Consider the following 17,249-nt stretch of genomic DNA (forward strand, 5'->3'; position numbering starts at 1 on the left):
TAATGGAAGAAACAAGTAGGTGAAATAAACCAGATAATGTAGTAGGGATTTCTGATGTGTTAGATTCAGAAATTTCAACATGGTATTAGAGCATTATAGATCACAGGAGGACTAAAGGCACCAGCATAATCAAAATTATTTGCAGCAGTAGTAGCTGTCCCGAGAGACAGAGTTGCTCCTAAGCAGAAAGCAACAAAGGAGTGATGCAGAGGGCCTGCGTCATCATTTTGAGCCAGAGAAAGGGCCAGTGCAGAGGCAGAGAGAGGCAAAAGAGGCTCACCAAGAGCCACGTCATCCTACTCAGTCAAGTAAGCTTGACGCAGTTGGCCAGAGGAGTGATTCAGCCTTTGCAGAGATTGCACAGAGCTGGAAGGCTCAGTTTCTTTAGTTGTCGGGGCCTAGGAAACTGTGGGCAAATTGTGGAGCTGGTGGGTTGTTGTTTCTGTCGGAGTAGAACAGTACCTAACGGGACAAAACCAAGGTAGAGGGAGTCGTTGCCTTGACAAATTTCTAGCCAAGAAATCCATATCCGAGTTGCAGTTGCAAAGAGGATTGGAGAGGAGCGAATTGATAGTTGGCGGGAAGGTTTCTAGCGGAGAAATCAGGACTTAGAGGGAGATTTCCAGGAGGGAAGTCGAATCTCAGAGGGAGTCCAGAAGAGGAGCGAAGATGGCAGTGGAAGGCCAGGATCCTGGTTGTCCTGGATAGACATCGCATCAAGGGCTTCACCTTGAGAACCGTGGCTATCCCAGTGGACCTAGCTAATAATTAGAGGTATGAGGATGCAATGGCGAAGGCAAAATGCATAATCCTTGATGGGGTCAAGGATCGTGTCATACCACATATTGCCGAAAAGAACACAGCAAGGAGATGTGGGATACTTTGATGACATTATATCAGGGCACTTCCGTGTAGAGGAAGATGCTATTGGAGAATCAACTACAGTCTTATCAAATGCAGAAGGGGGAGCAGATAGATCCATTCCTCCTCAGATTGCAGGAGATTCGTGACCAACTTACTTCCATAGGGGCCATTCCGAATGAGGAGTTTATGGTGAGGACCGCCCTGAATGCAGTCTCCGAGGAGTGGAGGACATTTTTCCAAGGCATTTTGGGCAGAGCTACTCTTCTAGGATGGGAAGAGATGTGGGCAGCTCTTCGCCAAGTAGAGATCAGACAGTTGACCAAGGCAGGGAGTAGCAGCAAAGGGGGTCGAATCAAGAAAGAGGAGGAGGAGGATGCGGCTCTGGCATCTACGGGATAGCGAAAGAGGAAGAAGAAGGAAATCTCCAAGGTGAAATGCTTCCATTGTGGGGAGCTGGGTCATTATGTAACCCAGTGTCCCGGGAAGAAGAATAAGAGAGAGGCTTCTGACTCCAAGGCAGCTCCGACTAAGGCGGAGAAAGAAGTCGAGACTGATGACGACTGTGCCATGAGTGCTCATGCACCTCTAGAGAAGAGGTGGGGTGACATCGAGCTGTAGTCAAGAGGACTACAGAAGATGAGGGGCAAGATCCTTGAGGTACCCAAACTCTTGGATCATATCCGGCTATGGGAGCCCCGAGTGACAGTAGCAGGATGACGGATGTCGGTAGAAGCAAGATGCGATGAAGTGACAAGGCAGTCCTAAAGTGCAGGGGTTTGTAGTAGCGCAGTGGGGGTTGCAGCAGTGCAAGAGGCATAGAGGTGTTTGCAGCAGTGTGAGAGGCACAGTGGAGGTTGCAGCAGTGCGAGAGACACAGAGGTGTTTTCAGCAGCGCTGAGGGAGCACAGGATAGCAACAGAGGTAGCTTCAACATCAAGAGGCTTTCGAACTGACAAGAATGTCAGAATTGGGTATTTCAGTTACTTACTTCTCGGTAATTGAGTTGCAGTGCAGCAGTTAGCAGTGGCAGTGCTAGGGGCAGCATGGGCAGCATGTTGAGAGGGAGCTGCAGTACAAATGTAGCAGTGGCAGTGACAAAGCCATGGGCGGCAGTACAGGAAGCAACAGTGCAGTGGATATTGGGCAACAGGCCAAGCATCAGCACTGGTACCGGTGCGGAAGGATCAGTATGATGATCAGTGGTGGAGCATTACTAGAGCACATTCCTCGCTAAGAGGGAGTGTTGATTTGTGGTAGCATCGGATGTGCTCTAGCCATGAAAATTGGTGGAGGCTATGGCACATAAGATCTCCAAAACCCAGAAATGGTTTGGGGAAATTCCACCCGGTTAGAGAGATATTAAAATAATTAATATTTTTAATAGGGTTCCTAAGTCTAAACTTAGGAAAATTAAAATATTAATGGATATTAATATAAAACTGGGGAGAATGTTCTAAATGACATGGATCAAGCCAAATCTAATCTTAGTTGTTGATTAGAGACTTAATCTCAGCCGTTGAAAATTCGACAAGAAAAGTATAAGAGGAGGCTTGAGAGTCAGTTGGAGATACGCCAAGATTGATCAGTGAGTTCGATTTTTTGGAGTGGGGTTTGCTGAGAAAATTCGAACAAGTGATCTGAGTTGCAACGAGGGGCAGTGAGTACATAATAGAGAGGCAGAGATAATGTCAGAGGGTCAGCGCAGTGACTGAAGAGGCTACGCAAAGACAGCAGGAGCCACGTAGAGGCAGCTAGAGACTGTGCAGAGGCTGAGGGGCCTGCGTGGGTGATGCAAAAGGCCAAAGAACTGACGCAGAGAGGCAGAAGGCTGACGCAGAGCCTTGGAGAAGCGCCGGAAGGATTTTTGTGGGGTAGACTAATGCTGAGAAGCTGAATATCTACTTCCGAGAAGAGGTATTACTGCCATGTAAAAATCTTTGTTGGGTAAGCCAGTTTGGCACCCTAGTTGTACTCAAGAAATCTACATAATAATCAAACCCTCAGACTGCTGCACTGGTTTTCTCGCATTGGGTTTTTTCAAGGACGATTGTCAAAAAATAACAATGTCCCTTGTGTGTTTGTCTAGTATTTCAGTTGTTGATTTGTATATGAGTTAAGGTTTCATTTTTGTTTATTTTCAGTGTTTATATGTATAAATAACTTGTTAATGGAATAAACAAGTAGGTGAAATAAACTAGATAATGCAATAGGGATTTCTAATGTGTTAGATTCAGAAATTTCAACAGTCTAATTATGATTACTCATACCACCTATAACTTTAATCGACAACTCTTTTTTATTTTTTTACATCAAATATTACATAAAAATCCCATTTAGAAGGGGAAAATCGACAATTTAAAAAAACTGACCCCTAGACACAACCAAATTCTTCGAAACTTTAAACATGATCTAGTATGACATTTTACATCGACTCTATACACTAGGACTCACTTAAGACTTCACCATCAAGCCCCACTCTAGCTTTGGGGTATGTTTGGGAAAAAAACTCAATCAATTATTTGCAATTGAAAAACACAAATAATTAGTTGAGGAAAAAGATCTCCCTAGAGTGAAACACTCTAGTAAAAATTCTTAAGCTTGCCTAAGTGTGCTATATGGCTTCATAAGTATAATAGAACCATTTTTACGTAATGGCCCACAGGGCTGCAGAATTTGGATTACATTTGAAGACCAAATGCATGATGAAATCTGAATTTATTTTTTATTACTTTGACCATGTGTTCTGCTCATGGGGTAGTTGACACTTGGTGGTCAACACACCCCATAATCCATATAAGTTGTTGAAATCATGATGTTCTATGTTGTAACAATTACTTATTCAAAAACAACTTTTTTTGTTGCAATATTAGTTAAGCAATTATAGATAGAACATAAACCAAATGCACAATTGAAGACAGCGAAGAACAAGATAAGACACAGAGAATTTAGGTCTGATGACTAGGGAAAAATCCACAAGGAGAAAACCCAACCAAATTCTTCTTCTATTAGATATCAATTGTTTAGCAAAGATACAGAGTACAATGAGAGATCAAGAGAATGAGTAAGTTCACCCAAATCTGAACAAGTTGTAGCATAAATGATCTAGGAGGATCTCGAGACACTAAGGGGATGGATAAGGCTCGAAATTCAAAATGGCAAAAAGGAGGATTTGGTGGCATCAATTGAGAGGGCTCATCTACCTGATCGCAGTGGCGCGAATGGTTCGTCAATCTGAGCCTGTATGCAAAAGATAGAGCTCTTCAAAGATTGGTATGGCATGAGAAAAATGGGGCCCTCAGTGTGCCACATGGCATCCTAGTCAGCGCGTGGGATCCACATGGCAGCTTGACACTTGGCATCCCTCCAGTGGCCTCAAACGACATTTTGGTTATAACAATAATTTTTATATAGTTATTAAACTAACTATATAACACAACCCAAATTCTAATATACCCCAAACCATATATATATTCTAAAACCGTTATGGTATATAGTCAAAGGGTAATATTATATGGTTATATATATATACCATATATAACATGGATCTCCAACCAAAGCACATCACATAACCAACATATATGTGTTGACAGCCCACGTGGAAAGGTTGTTGGGGTTAATACATATGAAATATAGAATAAAACTATATATATTATATAGTTATAACCAACAGATATAAAGGTGGGTGGGTCAATGGATGGTGGACCGGCCCTTGGGGCACGGACCCAACCAATCCACACCCCATTTAAACCTTAACATATATCCACAACCGTGTAACCAACGCATGTGGGTAGAGCCATAAAGTTGAAACAACTTCAAACTGTCGTAGAGCATGATCCGTTGACCAAGGCTTGGGTAGGCAGCCACATGGTGGTCTCGCCACCCATGTACAAGCACCAAACATAAATGCGCACTGTTGGGATGGGGATGGGTGCAATCCCGTGAAGTACGGGCCCACCCCCCAGTTATACAAACTTTACAGTTGGGGTAAATTTATATGGTGTAACAATAAATCATAACAACTTTTATGGTAAAGCCTGCCATATTATTATTTAAACATCCGATTTTTGTCAGCATAAGGGGGGAGAGATCAACAGGCACGGATTTTGAGACCAGGTGGCGGAACCCTAAGCACTAAGAAACACTGGTGGAACCTTCCTTCAGCAGTGTTTTTGTAGGAGGGCGATTTTGGTCTAGACTCAGAATTGGGCAAGTTTTATATGGATTTTACACCTCTCGGCGATGGGAATCCATTGGTGGTGTTATTTTCTGCGACAGAGTTCTCCAATTTTCGGGCATTTTCAGGATGGAGGTATAATGCTCCATTTTTGTAACTGATGAATATAACTTCTTTTTGATGCCATTTTTAATGAATGAAGGCCTCCCCATTGATCGAGCAGGGCCCGGAGACGTTGTCCAAGAGGGACGAACTCCGTTATCAAGTTCTTGTCTTCTTGTCTTCTTATGTACTTCTTCTTATTTCTCTCACATGTGCACATTTAAAGTTTCTCTTTGGTTAAGCTACAAACTGTATATGTAATTCTTTTAATGCATCTATAAACAAAAGATAACCTGGATCAAGTGGTATCAGAGCAGGTGTTTTTAGATGTGAATTGCATGTTTGTATGCTAACGAGAAACAGGCTCCGAAGAGGCGAAGGGGAGTTACAACCTTTCGATCCCGAGGCAGGACATGCACATCAAAGAACATGGCAGATGACGAGACTCGGCATGATGAGGAGCGGAATTTTCGCAAGACTTTCTATATGATGGCAGATCGTGTTGAGAAGTTGTTCTCAAAGCTCGAAAAACTGGAAAATGCAGAGGGGAAAACTCCAGAAGGACAAGGTTCAGTACATGGAGATGATGATGGAGGAGATCCACCTCCTTCTCCTTCCACAAGTGGAAGTTCTTCCTCTTCTTCTCACCATCATAATAATCGAAATTCCAAAGATGCATCTAAGAAACCTTTTTTTAAGTTAGATGTTAAATTTGATCTCCCCGTGTACAATGGTGAAAGCAATGCAGAGAAACTTAATAATTGGATTAGGCAGATCGAGATCTACTGCAGGATTCAGCAGATCGTGGAGGATGAAGCAAAGATTCAGTTGGCGTCTTTGTGATTAACCAACACTGCTCTCGTTTGGTGGGAGAGCAAAGTACAAAGCAGTAAGGATGTGGGTAATCTTTATTCCTCTTGGCCTAATTTCATTTCTGCATTAAAAGCACAATTTTATCCATTGGGTTACATGCAAAAAGCTTTAATGAACTAGCAGTATTTAAGGCAAGGCAAAGGTCAGGATGTTCAGAGTTTTACAGAAGAATTTAGGAAGCAAGCACTAAATTTGGGTATTGCACTTGATGCACCTAAGATTGTAACTAAATACATTGGATCGTTATATAATTATATTAGACATTCATTGTTATTGTTTGAACACACTAACATTGATGCAACCAATGTAAAGGCCATTCACATTGAGAACAGGGGCAAATATGACAAAGATGACCAATCAAAGAGAACGGAAGCAGTCAAGAGAAGGGGAGCAAAACCCTCTTGTACCCATTGTGGGAAAGAGGGGCATGATGAAGAGAATTGCTGGAAGCTGCACCCTGAACTAAGACCCGAGAGGAATGATAGAAATGGGAAACAAAAGGCCGTCGCCACCATACAACAAAGCCAAGATTCCAAGTCGGAGGAAGATGAGAAAGTCACAGCTACAGGTTTTACAAGAGGTAGGCCCGTTGACTTGGGGTCTGACTCCGGTGATGAGATGAAGTTTGCAGCCCTGGGGGTCGCGACAAGAGGACCCATAGATTTGGGGTCTGATTCTGGTTATGAATCAAGGATTTCAACCAGGACACTTCCCTCAGCAGGACGCCAAGAACTTGAAGAAATTAACCACCGCATCCAAGCAGAGAATGCAGAACTAAGGAGGCTTCTACAAGAGGTGAGGGATGAAAACCAAAGGCTGCTACGCAAGTTGCAAGGCAAGGATGGGGCCTTGGAACCGCCGCAACATAGCTATCTAGAGGTAAAAAGCGATTCTCCAATTTCATATGATTCTCATGATGATCAATTTGCTGCTTTTGAAAACCATACCACAGGGATTGGATCCAAACTAATGAAGAAAATGGGATATCAAGGAAAGGGCCTCAGCATCAAAGGCCAAGGCATCATAAACCCCATCAAAGTCAAGGAGTTGCCGCACCATGCAGGGATCCGATACACCAAGAAGGAAGTGGGGGAAAATTCCAATATCGCTAGTAACCAGCCAACAACAGACGATGAAATTCCTTCCTCACAAGCCAGCGATAGTGAGGGCTCCATGAACACATTTCGAAGAAACACCAAGGAGAAGCGCCCCAAGGCAGCCCCGAAAGTTTGGAGGAGAAAGAATCGTTCTAATCATTGCAACAAAGAGGGACACCAACAAATCAGGTATCCAATGCTCCATGTTCCAGAAACATCATTAGAGGAGCCGAAAGATGAACATGTTCAACAGATGAATCTGCACCATTCACGATGGTCTGCTTTGTTAAGATGGTTTTTTTTAGGGTAATAGCTTGTTATGGCCACCATTGTACGTTGCAATGTAAAAATGATGGCATGTTTCCCATCACTTCAAGACACAACGATGATATTTTGGCCTTTCCTTATTACTATTTGAGGCATTAATTACTTTGTATGTAATCCTTGGCCAATGAGTGTGTGTTATGAACTCTTGGCAAGGAGGGGTTTTTGAGTCATGTGTGGTGTGCATGATTGCAAGAATGTACTAGTTTTGCGTGCAGGGGATTGACAGTGTGCTAATGCTTTTGGAGGACCAAAAGCTCCTCAGTGGGGAGGATTGATCCAGGAGGATCTCGAGACACTAAGGGGATGGATAAGGCTCAAAATTCAAAATGGCAAAAAGGAGAATTTGGTGGCATCAATTGAGAGGGCTCGTCTCCCTGATCGCGGTGGCATAAACAGTTCGTCAATCTGAGCCCATATGCAAAAGATAGAGCTCTTCAAAGATTGGTATGGCATGAGAAAAATGGGGCCCACAGTGTGCCACATGGCATCCCAGTCAGCGCGTGGGATCCACATGGCAGCTTGACACTTGGCATCCCTCCAGTGACCTTAAACGACATTTTGGTTATAACAATAATTTTTATATAGTTATTAAACTAACTATATTTCACAACCCAAATTCTAATATACCCCAAAACCATATATATATTCCAAAACCGTTATGGTATATAGTCAAAGGGTAATATTATATGGTTATATATATATACCATATATAACATGGATCTCCAACCAAAGCACATCAGATAACCAACGTATATGTGTTGACAGCCCACGTGGAAAGGTTGTTGGGGTTAATACATATGAAATATAGAATAAAACTATATATATTATATAGTTATAACCAACAGATATAAAGGTGGGTGGGTCAATGGATGGTGGACCGGCCCTTGGGGCACGGACCCAACCAATCCACACCCCATTTAAACCTTAACATATATCCACAACTGTGTAACCAACGCATGTGGGTAGAGCCGTTGAAACAACTTCAAACTATCGTAGAGCATGATCCGTTGACCAAGGCTTGGGTAGGCGGCCACGTGGTGGTCCCGCCGCCCAAAGCCACCCATGTACAAGCGCCAAACATAAATGCGGACTGTTGGGATGGGGATGGGTGCGGTCCCATGAAGTATGGGCCCACCCCCCAACGATGAGTTAAAAATACATATAGTTATTTACAAACTTTACGATAGGGGTAAATTTATATGGTGTAACAATAAATCATAACAACTTTTATGGTAAAGCCTGCCATATTATTATTTAAACATCCGATTTTTGTCAGCATAAGGGGGGAGAGATCAACGGGCACGGATTTTGAGACCAGGGGGCGGAGCCCTGAGCACTGAGAAACACTGGTGGAACCTTCCTTCAGCGGCATTTTTGCAGGAAGGTGATTTTGGTCCAGACTCGGAATTGGGCAAGTTTTATATGGATTTTGCACCTCTCGGCGACGGGAATCCATTGGTGGTGTTATTTTCTGCAACAGAGCTCTCCAATTTTTGGGCATTTTCAAGATGGAGGTATAATGCTCCATTTTTGTAACTGATGAATGTAACTTCTTTTTTATGCCATTTTTAATGAATGAAGGCCTCCCCATTGATCGAGCAGGGCTCGGAGACGTAGTCCACGAGGGACGAACTCCAGTATCAAGTTCTTGTCTTCTTGTGTGCTTTTTCTTTCTCTCACATGTGCACATTTAAAGTTTCTCTTTGGTTAAGCTACAAACTGTATGTGTAATTCTTTTAATGCATCTATAAACAAAAGATAACCTGGATCAATAAATATCATTGGTAACCTTGTAACCCATGCCATTAAGGAGGTACGCATGCCTTGGTGACTTATGCAATAAAGGAGATCAACACATGCCTTTGTAACTTATTCCATAAAGGAAAGAATGTAACATATGCATTAAAGGGTGCGTAAGAGGAATCTTTTATGACATTCTTTAATGAATGTGTAAGAGGAATATGCCATGTTTTTACCGAGTGAGTAAGATATTGAAAGGAGCACTATCATTTACTATATTCAAGTGCTAGGGATTTTCTTCCTCCTCTTGTTGGTTATAAGGATTGTCCTCTTGGGAGTGTGGCTCCTCAAAATATTGACACCAAGGGGACTCTTCTTGTCCCACTAGGTTGGTTGAGGCAAGAATGTTTGGAACGCCATGTTGAGTAGTATGGTCTCCCTCAGCAGTCTTTCTATTGAAGGACTTGTCCTTATTGAATTGAGCTTTAGGAGGATAGCTAGGCCGAGATCACTTTTCCCTCTCTATCATGGACATTTTGTTCATAAGTGCCTTTTAACCTTGAATCAACTCACCAGTGAGCTTGTCAAACTTTTGAGCGAAAGCTTGCATGAACAGATGAACTTGAGAGCTAGAACTAGGTGCATCACATGTATAATCCATTTGATGAAGTAATTTATAACCAAATCCTTTATTGTGCTTCTCAAAATTAGGAGAATACTAATCATGAGTAGCCAACTGTACATGAGAAGAAATGAAATCAAAAGGGAAGTCACTGTCCTCTCGCAAAGTGAGAAGAACATCTACCCTCTCCTCTATTTAGAATCACCAAATTAAGGAGAAGACACAAAAGTAGGTGCAACAGGGATTACATGTGTAGACATAAAAGGGAGGTGCATGAGTAGATGCAAAAGTAGGTGCAAGAGGAATTTCATCAAGAAGACGGATTTTTTCTTGAGAAGTGGTGAACATCCTTTTCCAAATAGTTAATTAGTGTTTCCTTCTCCTTTTAGCAATCCAAGGTTTGGAAGTTGCAAGCATAAGTTTCTTTGACTTCCAACCTTAAAAAAAATTATCGCTTCAAAATAAGAAGGAAAAAAAGTGATTCTCTAATGCAATCCTTTATTGGACCTTCAATGCCTCTTAGTTTACTTACTTTTTGTATAAGCTCTTGAATTGATGTCACAAATCCTAGGGGAGGAAGGAGTAGATCGTAATCATGCTTCAAGTCTTGATACTCATCAAGGAGACGGACATTGTCATTTTGAAGTGGGACAGTGTCCTCATGAAGGTAGGTAATAAAGTTGTGCAATAAAGAGCTTGATCTTGAAGTCAAATACAAGTTTCCTACCGCGAAACAACCTGCTTTCTATTAGCTTTCCACAGTTACATAATAATATCTTGCATATTGGCTTTAATATCTTGCAATAAAACAACTTCATTACAAAGTTGAGAACTAACTCATTATGCTTGGTAATGTTGCCATGTATAGTGGCATTCTTCTCAACATTTTTTAAACAATTTTGTTTTTGCACAAAGAAATGTAAATCCTCGTCCTCATCAAGATCAATGATAATAAAATTATGCATTATGTAACTATCAATTTATGGACAAGAAGTTGCCATGTGTCTAGATGAGTGTGCGAAATGAAAAAATCCTTGTGCAAAAAAACAAAGATGCCCTCTTTGTTTTGCACAAAAAAATTTAAATCCTTGCCCTCATCAAGATCAATGATAATAAAATCATGCAATATGTAACTATATATTTATGGACAAGAAGTTTCCATGTGTCTAGATAAGTGTGCGAAGTGCAAAAATCTTTGCGCAAAAAAATAAAAATGCCTTCTATCACAACCCCACATTGTGGGTGGTTACGACCACCATGGGCGTTGTGCAGCACCCGCACAATTTCACCTTTTAAAGTTACTTTCACCCGGACTACACCTACTTCCAACACTTATTCAATTTTTCGTTAAGTGTTCACTTCTTGAACTATGCAACGAAATTCAATATACTTCATTTATATTCAATCATTCAATTCTGTGATATTCAATAATGTGTGATATTGTAAACCATAGTGATAAACAACAATATATATGGGAGGGGGCAACTCCCCAAAGTAGTTCGCCCCAATCTTATTACTTCTGCAAATATAATACAAAGTATATTTTACAAAGTTACAAAGGCGTGGCAGTTGCATGGTCCAAACCAGCGACTCGTCCACCCTGCTTATAGAATTGTGCAACTCTTGTCCACACTGTTCTACCCAAGTCTGTTGCACATTCTGCATGTACGTTTTGTTTGTGCGTTCTACCCAAGTTTATTTGCACGTCAACCTACTCAGAAACTCCAAAAATTCGGCCCAAAACAAAGACGAACAAACTTTGCCCAATCCTACTAGCTCGCAGGGCGAGCCCCACCTTCCCTGCACCCTCTTGCTGCGTCCTTCTACCCTTTGTGTGAACTTCCAGTTTTCTGTGATATCGCAGTTCACTTTGTTTTGCGATGTACTTGGTCGAACTTCCTTGCCTTTGATCGAGCTCCCTCTCTCCAATATATATAAGTGTTCTTGCCTTTCCATTTTATGTGGCGGACACCCCTTCATTAGTTCGAGCTGACCCTTAAGTTTTGTGTCGAACATGTTGGCATTATGAGACAAGTGTTGTCCTTGATGGCAAATCACACAGCTGATAAATTATAGTTCCGCAAAGTTATTTTCAAGTTCACGCACTTTCATGCAGAGAAAAGTTTCCTTCATATGGTGAAAAGTTCACGCACTTTCATGCAGAGAAAAGTTTCTTTCATGTAGAGAAAAGTTCACGCACTTTCATGCAGAGAAAAGTTTCTTTCATGTAGAGAAAAGTTCACGCACTTTCATGAAGATAAAGGTTTCTTTCCTGTAGAGAAAAGTTCACGCACTTTCATGAAGATAAAGGTTTCTTTCATGTAGAGAAAAGTTCACGCACTTTCATGCAAAGAAAAATTTCTTTCATGTAGAGAAAAGTTCACGCACTTTCATGCAGAGAAAAGTTCCCTTTATGCAAGAGAAAAGTTCACGCACTTTCATGATTGGTTCATGGTATTAGTCCGACAGTTTTTGATCCTATGGTTTTGGTCCGTGGTATTGCATCCAAAAGTGTTGATCTCACGCACTTTCATGGTTGGTTCATGGTATTAGTCCGACAGTTTTTGATCCTATGGTTTTGGTCCGTGGTATTGCATCCAAAAGTGTTGACCGTGGTATTGTGTTATTATGGTTTTGGACCGTGGTATTGTGAAAGGCCTAAGACTATAAAAGAGGAAGGAGATCATTTGGCAAAGCATCATCTGAATTATTGAATATCTGATAAAGTGCTAGATCTGGAATACTGTGATTGGGTTATGGTGCAGATCTGGATCTGAGCTAAAGAGGGATCTCACCGGTTGATGGAGAACAAGATCTAAGGATAGATCAGGATCAAATGGTTTGAAATGAACTATCTCTATATAGTTGATTATGCTTATTCTAGATCTGTATACTAACGCTTGTAATGATCTGAACTGGGTATAACTTAAGTTTGAAATCGCTGCAAGTCATGATTGAATATTTATAGATCTGTACGCGGGTTGGCTTTGGTGAAAGCGCGTATGTACGCAGGTTTGGTTCATTGTAGTAGCGTATACCATTTGAGCTATGATGTTTAAAGTTACAGGTGGTTCAGGTTGTTGATGTGTTCTGATGACTGCTTAATGGTGTCAGTATTCTACATATTCAGTATTGATGGTTGAATGGATCAAGTTCTTAATGACTTATCTTTATGTGATCCGATGGACTAGATCTGGTTGCTAACTCACATATTATCCTTGTATATGTATTGATCTGGTGATGGGTGATTCAGAAGATTGATTGATTATGTGCTTCAATGATATTAATGGGTCCAGTATGAAAATTGGATGAAACGTGGCCTTTCAGATTATGTGTTGTGCTTCAGGAGTATCCAGTATGAAAATGTATGAAACGTGGTACCCGGAGGAAAGAAAATTATAGGCCGGCACCTACGTACTAGTATCTTAGCTAGTACAAGAGCTAAGGGGGTGGTAGCTCCCTTCCAGTAGCAGTTGAAAACTTTGGAGCATTGTAGCAGGTAGCAGCCTGCGTACTAGTAAATGGATCGGCTAGTACAAGAACTATGGGAGTTGTAGCTCCCTTCCAGGAGAGACTGGAGAACGAGAGAGGGTTGTAGCTCTCTGCAGGTAGAAGCCTGCGTACTGGTATAAGACTGCACCAGTACAAAAATATTGTAAAAGGATTTTCTTATTAAGAAGAAGATTGAGATGACTTGCAGCAAGTGGTTTTCTCCCACATTGGGTTTCCACCTTATATCATGGTGTTCATGTGTGTGGCTTATGTGTGATGATCTGTTCTATTTTACTGCACCTGTTTGCTGTTAATATGGTTGATAATGTTCTAATGCACTCATTGAAGATCAATTAACTAAATCATAAGTTTACTGAATATACGTGGGTATTCTTAACTGAAGCAGCATATATGAATCAGAGTATGGAAATGAAAAAGTTTTATTGATTTGATAATACTAATTCACCCCCCCCAGTATTATTTCCAACAGAACACCCCTTCATGGGCGGGCACACCCCTGGGCCGACTTGCCTATGGGGTAGTCAAGCGCCCCTCCCTGGGCGCTTTGCTCGTCGCACATGCTACCCGAACTTGGTCGCATGCTTGTCGTGTACTCCAAGTCGTTGTTCGCCCGTCGCATCTTGCTTGCTCCCTTGTTGTCGCGTCGCATCTACCTACCCGCTATGCTTGGTGCCCGAGCACCCTTTGGTGTGGGCACGCCTGTGGGCACAGGTCCACAAGTCAGTCACTATAAGTTTCCGATGTGCGCGCTCCTTGTCTAAGTTGTGTGGGCGCCCTTCGCTCTAGAACGTTCCCGCCTCTCAACTCACCCTCCAATGTGAATGTGTCGCCACCAAGTCACCTCATCGCATAGGTGGGTGCTCTGCCTTCGTGTAGGTGCACCCATCATGCGCTCTTCCCTAACTCGGTCCAACTTCAGTTTTTCGACTCTCCAAGTGTTTGTGGGCGGTCATGAGCGCCCATTGGCCTTGGTGCCAACTCGGGGCCCTGACACCTTCTCTTCTTCCAAAATCTGATTTTTTCCATCAAGAAAATAAATCTACAAAAAACACAAACAAAAACAAAGTAAAATTAAGTATTGTAAATTTAAAAAAATTGCCTCCTCACTTTCAGAAAAAGGGTCTTTTCAAACTAACAACTCTCATATCTACTCTCCAAAAATATTCTTGTACCTAATCACTATTTTATTTTATTTTAAATTTCACTAAATTTACTGTGGCACTGGTTTCTCTTTCATTACACATGTTTTACTTTTGCTTTTGAGTTGTTGATGTTACCCTTCTTCTTTTTCTAATATAAAAAATGGAGAGGAGATTTGAATCATGTTATGGTCTTTTTTGGTTAAAACATTTAACCAACCAAGAGAGTTAATATATTATTGACAAAATTAAGCTAGAAACAACATAATTCCATCCAAAATAACTTTCAGATCATGTTGGTATCTAGGATGATATCATCATCATTATTTAAAAAATGAAAATCTGTGAGTCCTTTGTCATCACTTTTAAACATTTAAAAACATATTTATGTGGATTCATTTGCATCCGCCTGTTACTGTTGTGGGTGGGCAAAGCGGATGAGACTGGCGGCAGAGTGCAGTGAAAAACACCGATCTCATGGATAACTATGGAAGCTCCGCAGTGTGCCCTCCTTCGTGTTGCGTTCTCCAAGCCCGAGAGGGCGTGGTGACTAATTGTGACCACTGTGAAATTGCACTATCGTTGCCTATTTATCTGTCTTCTTGAAGAGTGGTTATGCTTTTCTTTACTTCATACTTAGAAATCATGTCTCCTCTTTCTTCGGGTCATGTACTGACATGTCGATAAAGAGTTTTCCAATTGCCATTGTTGGAGACTCGAGGTTGAAACCAAACAAATTGCTGCCTATACATTCATTCATAAGCCCTGCTATATTTGCTCTATATTAAGCATCGTTAATGGACTGTTTTGAGTTTTTGGGCTCTATGTTATTCGTGAGCATCTAATCTAGCACTGAAGACATTATGTATTTTCTGGAACAGGCACCAGTTGCCCCAGATATCAACTTTGAAAAGTTGGGCCGTCAATTTGAATTTACAAGTGGGACAATCAGTGCAGCGGTTATACGGGCAGCTGCAGAGGTATGTTATTACGAGTTTGGTCTCGCTCTCTCTCTCTCTATCTGTGGCTGGGTAAGTGTGCTGATAACAGACTTACATAATACAGGCTGCACTACGACCCAAAGAAGCGCACAGGATAACAATGAAAGATCTGGTCAATGCTGCTGAAGCAGAACAGGAACACATGCGAGATGAACTCACTGAAACTGTGCTTCGTTCTTTTGTTTAGAAACTAACGAGATTTTTTAGCTCTGCCTCATCGCAACAGGTGAACTGTTATAGAATCATGTCGGTTCTGTTTCTTTGATAGACTTGTTCAAATTGGCATGTAAACCTGAACAACTGTGCAAACTTGAGTATTCGCGAATAGATTCAAGAATGTGTCAAACTTTCTGCGCTGATTAGTATTTTTATGGTGGTCTTTGTGACGCTTGTTAACAAGAAGCTTAGAGGGGCAATGGCATCTGTTTTTCCCTGTGGATTAGAGGGGCAGTGCTATCATTTTTCCCTCTGGATGAGAGGGGCAGTGCTATCTTATTTTTCCTATGGATTAAAGACTATATAAGGGGAATTTAGAAGAAATCTATCTCAGATCCAAAGATGATTAAGCTACAGAAAATGTACGTAACAAGAAAATTACTATTGTCTTTTAATTAAAAATCATTTATTCAAAATTTTATGAAGGGAAATTGAAACCATACTTTCAGGGACAAAAATATGAACATGTTCTATTAAAGGAGACATGTTTCCCCTACTCTATTCGATACCATACTCTGAATACTGGGACAAGTATATTCACAACTCTCAGGCTTTTACCATGTCGTAGGTATTATCAGCATAGATTTATTTTAATATTGAATTTATTAACCATCGAGAGTCATTAAATTTTAAATTATTTTAAATGTTAGGTGTAAATTTCTTTTATAAAAAAAAAAATTGCACAATAAGGGATTTGATCATTTTAGTGTTAGATAGATTTAAAGTCAAAATAGATTTATATTGATTTTTTATTTATTTCTACTATGAATTAATTAAGATGGACCTGTCGTGGTTCTTTATATATATATATATATATATATATATATATTTTTTCTTTATTAATTAAGATGGACCTTCCGTGGTTCTTTATATATATATACAATGAATCAATTCCATGTTGAAAGAATTACACATTTTTTTAATTCTGTACTAATACATCAATAAAATGTTTTGGCGATATAGTTTTTTATGAAATTTTGGCAATGCATAAATTAATGGCTAGTCTAACTTATAGATGAAATACTCTTTTGTAGATTCAGCTCTCTCAAAAACCCTGGGCTCTCAAATTATACAGATTAAACAACTGAACCACAAGTTTTTAAAAATCTCTGCCAATTTTTGGTTAAAATTAACCAAAGAAAAGTCATTTCATCAATAAGTTAGACTACTAAATTAATTCAATGCTTTGATAATCCCCTTGAGCAGTGGGATTGTGTAATCTTAAACTTGTAATTTCAACAAAATTGAATAAAATTGACCAAAACTATACTTGAAAAGTGACCACAACACAGAATAATTTATAACCTAAATATTGAAATATTTTATTTAAACCCAAATTAAATACACATTTCAATGACACATTAATTGATATTGATATTTTTTAAATGACACATTTCAATTTCATATTAAAAATGGAATAAATACACATTTTCATAACCAGTTGAAATATTTTATTTCCAATTATTCTTTTTAGGGAGAACACGTTGACATAAAATTATTTTATTGAAGATGGTTATTGAAATATTTTATCTATGGTTAATATTAAAAAAATTTAAAAATTTATCACTTTATAGATATATA

General features: G+C 40.2%; 1 protein-coding gene across 2 annotated transcripts in view; it reads left to right on the forward strand.

The window, feature by feature from the left end:
• Positions 1-16,087, forward strand: part of LOC149232873 (uncharacterized) — a 538,221-nt gene extending 522,134 nt beyond the window's left edge. The window contains exons 22-23 of one of the 2 annotated variants that reach the window (XM_089379531.1): positions 15,333-15,431; positions 15,517-16,087. In XM_089379531.1, coding sequence (XP_089235657.1) covers positions 15,333-15,431; positions 15,517-15,639 — 222 coding nt within the window. In that variant the 3' untranslated portion in view covers positions 15,640-16,087. Of the gene's footprint in view, positions 1-15,332; positions 15,432-15,516 lie in introns of those variants that run through there. The other variant, XR_016248192.1, reaches the window with a different exon arrangement.
• Positions 16,088-17,249: the final 1,162 nt, after the last annotated feature.

Source organism: Pinus tabuliformis, chromosome J (genome assembly GCF_031772625.1).
Source record: "Pinus tabuliformis cultivar Carrire ecotype Pingquan chromosome J, CPIR1, whole genome shotgun sequence".
Taxonomy (NCBI): domain Eukaryota; kingdom Viridiplantae; phylum Streptophyta; class Pinopsida; order Pinales; family Pinaceae; genus Pinus; species Pinus tabuliformis.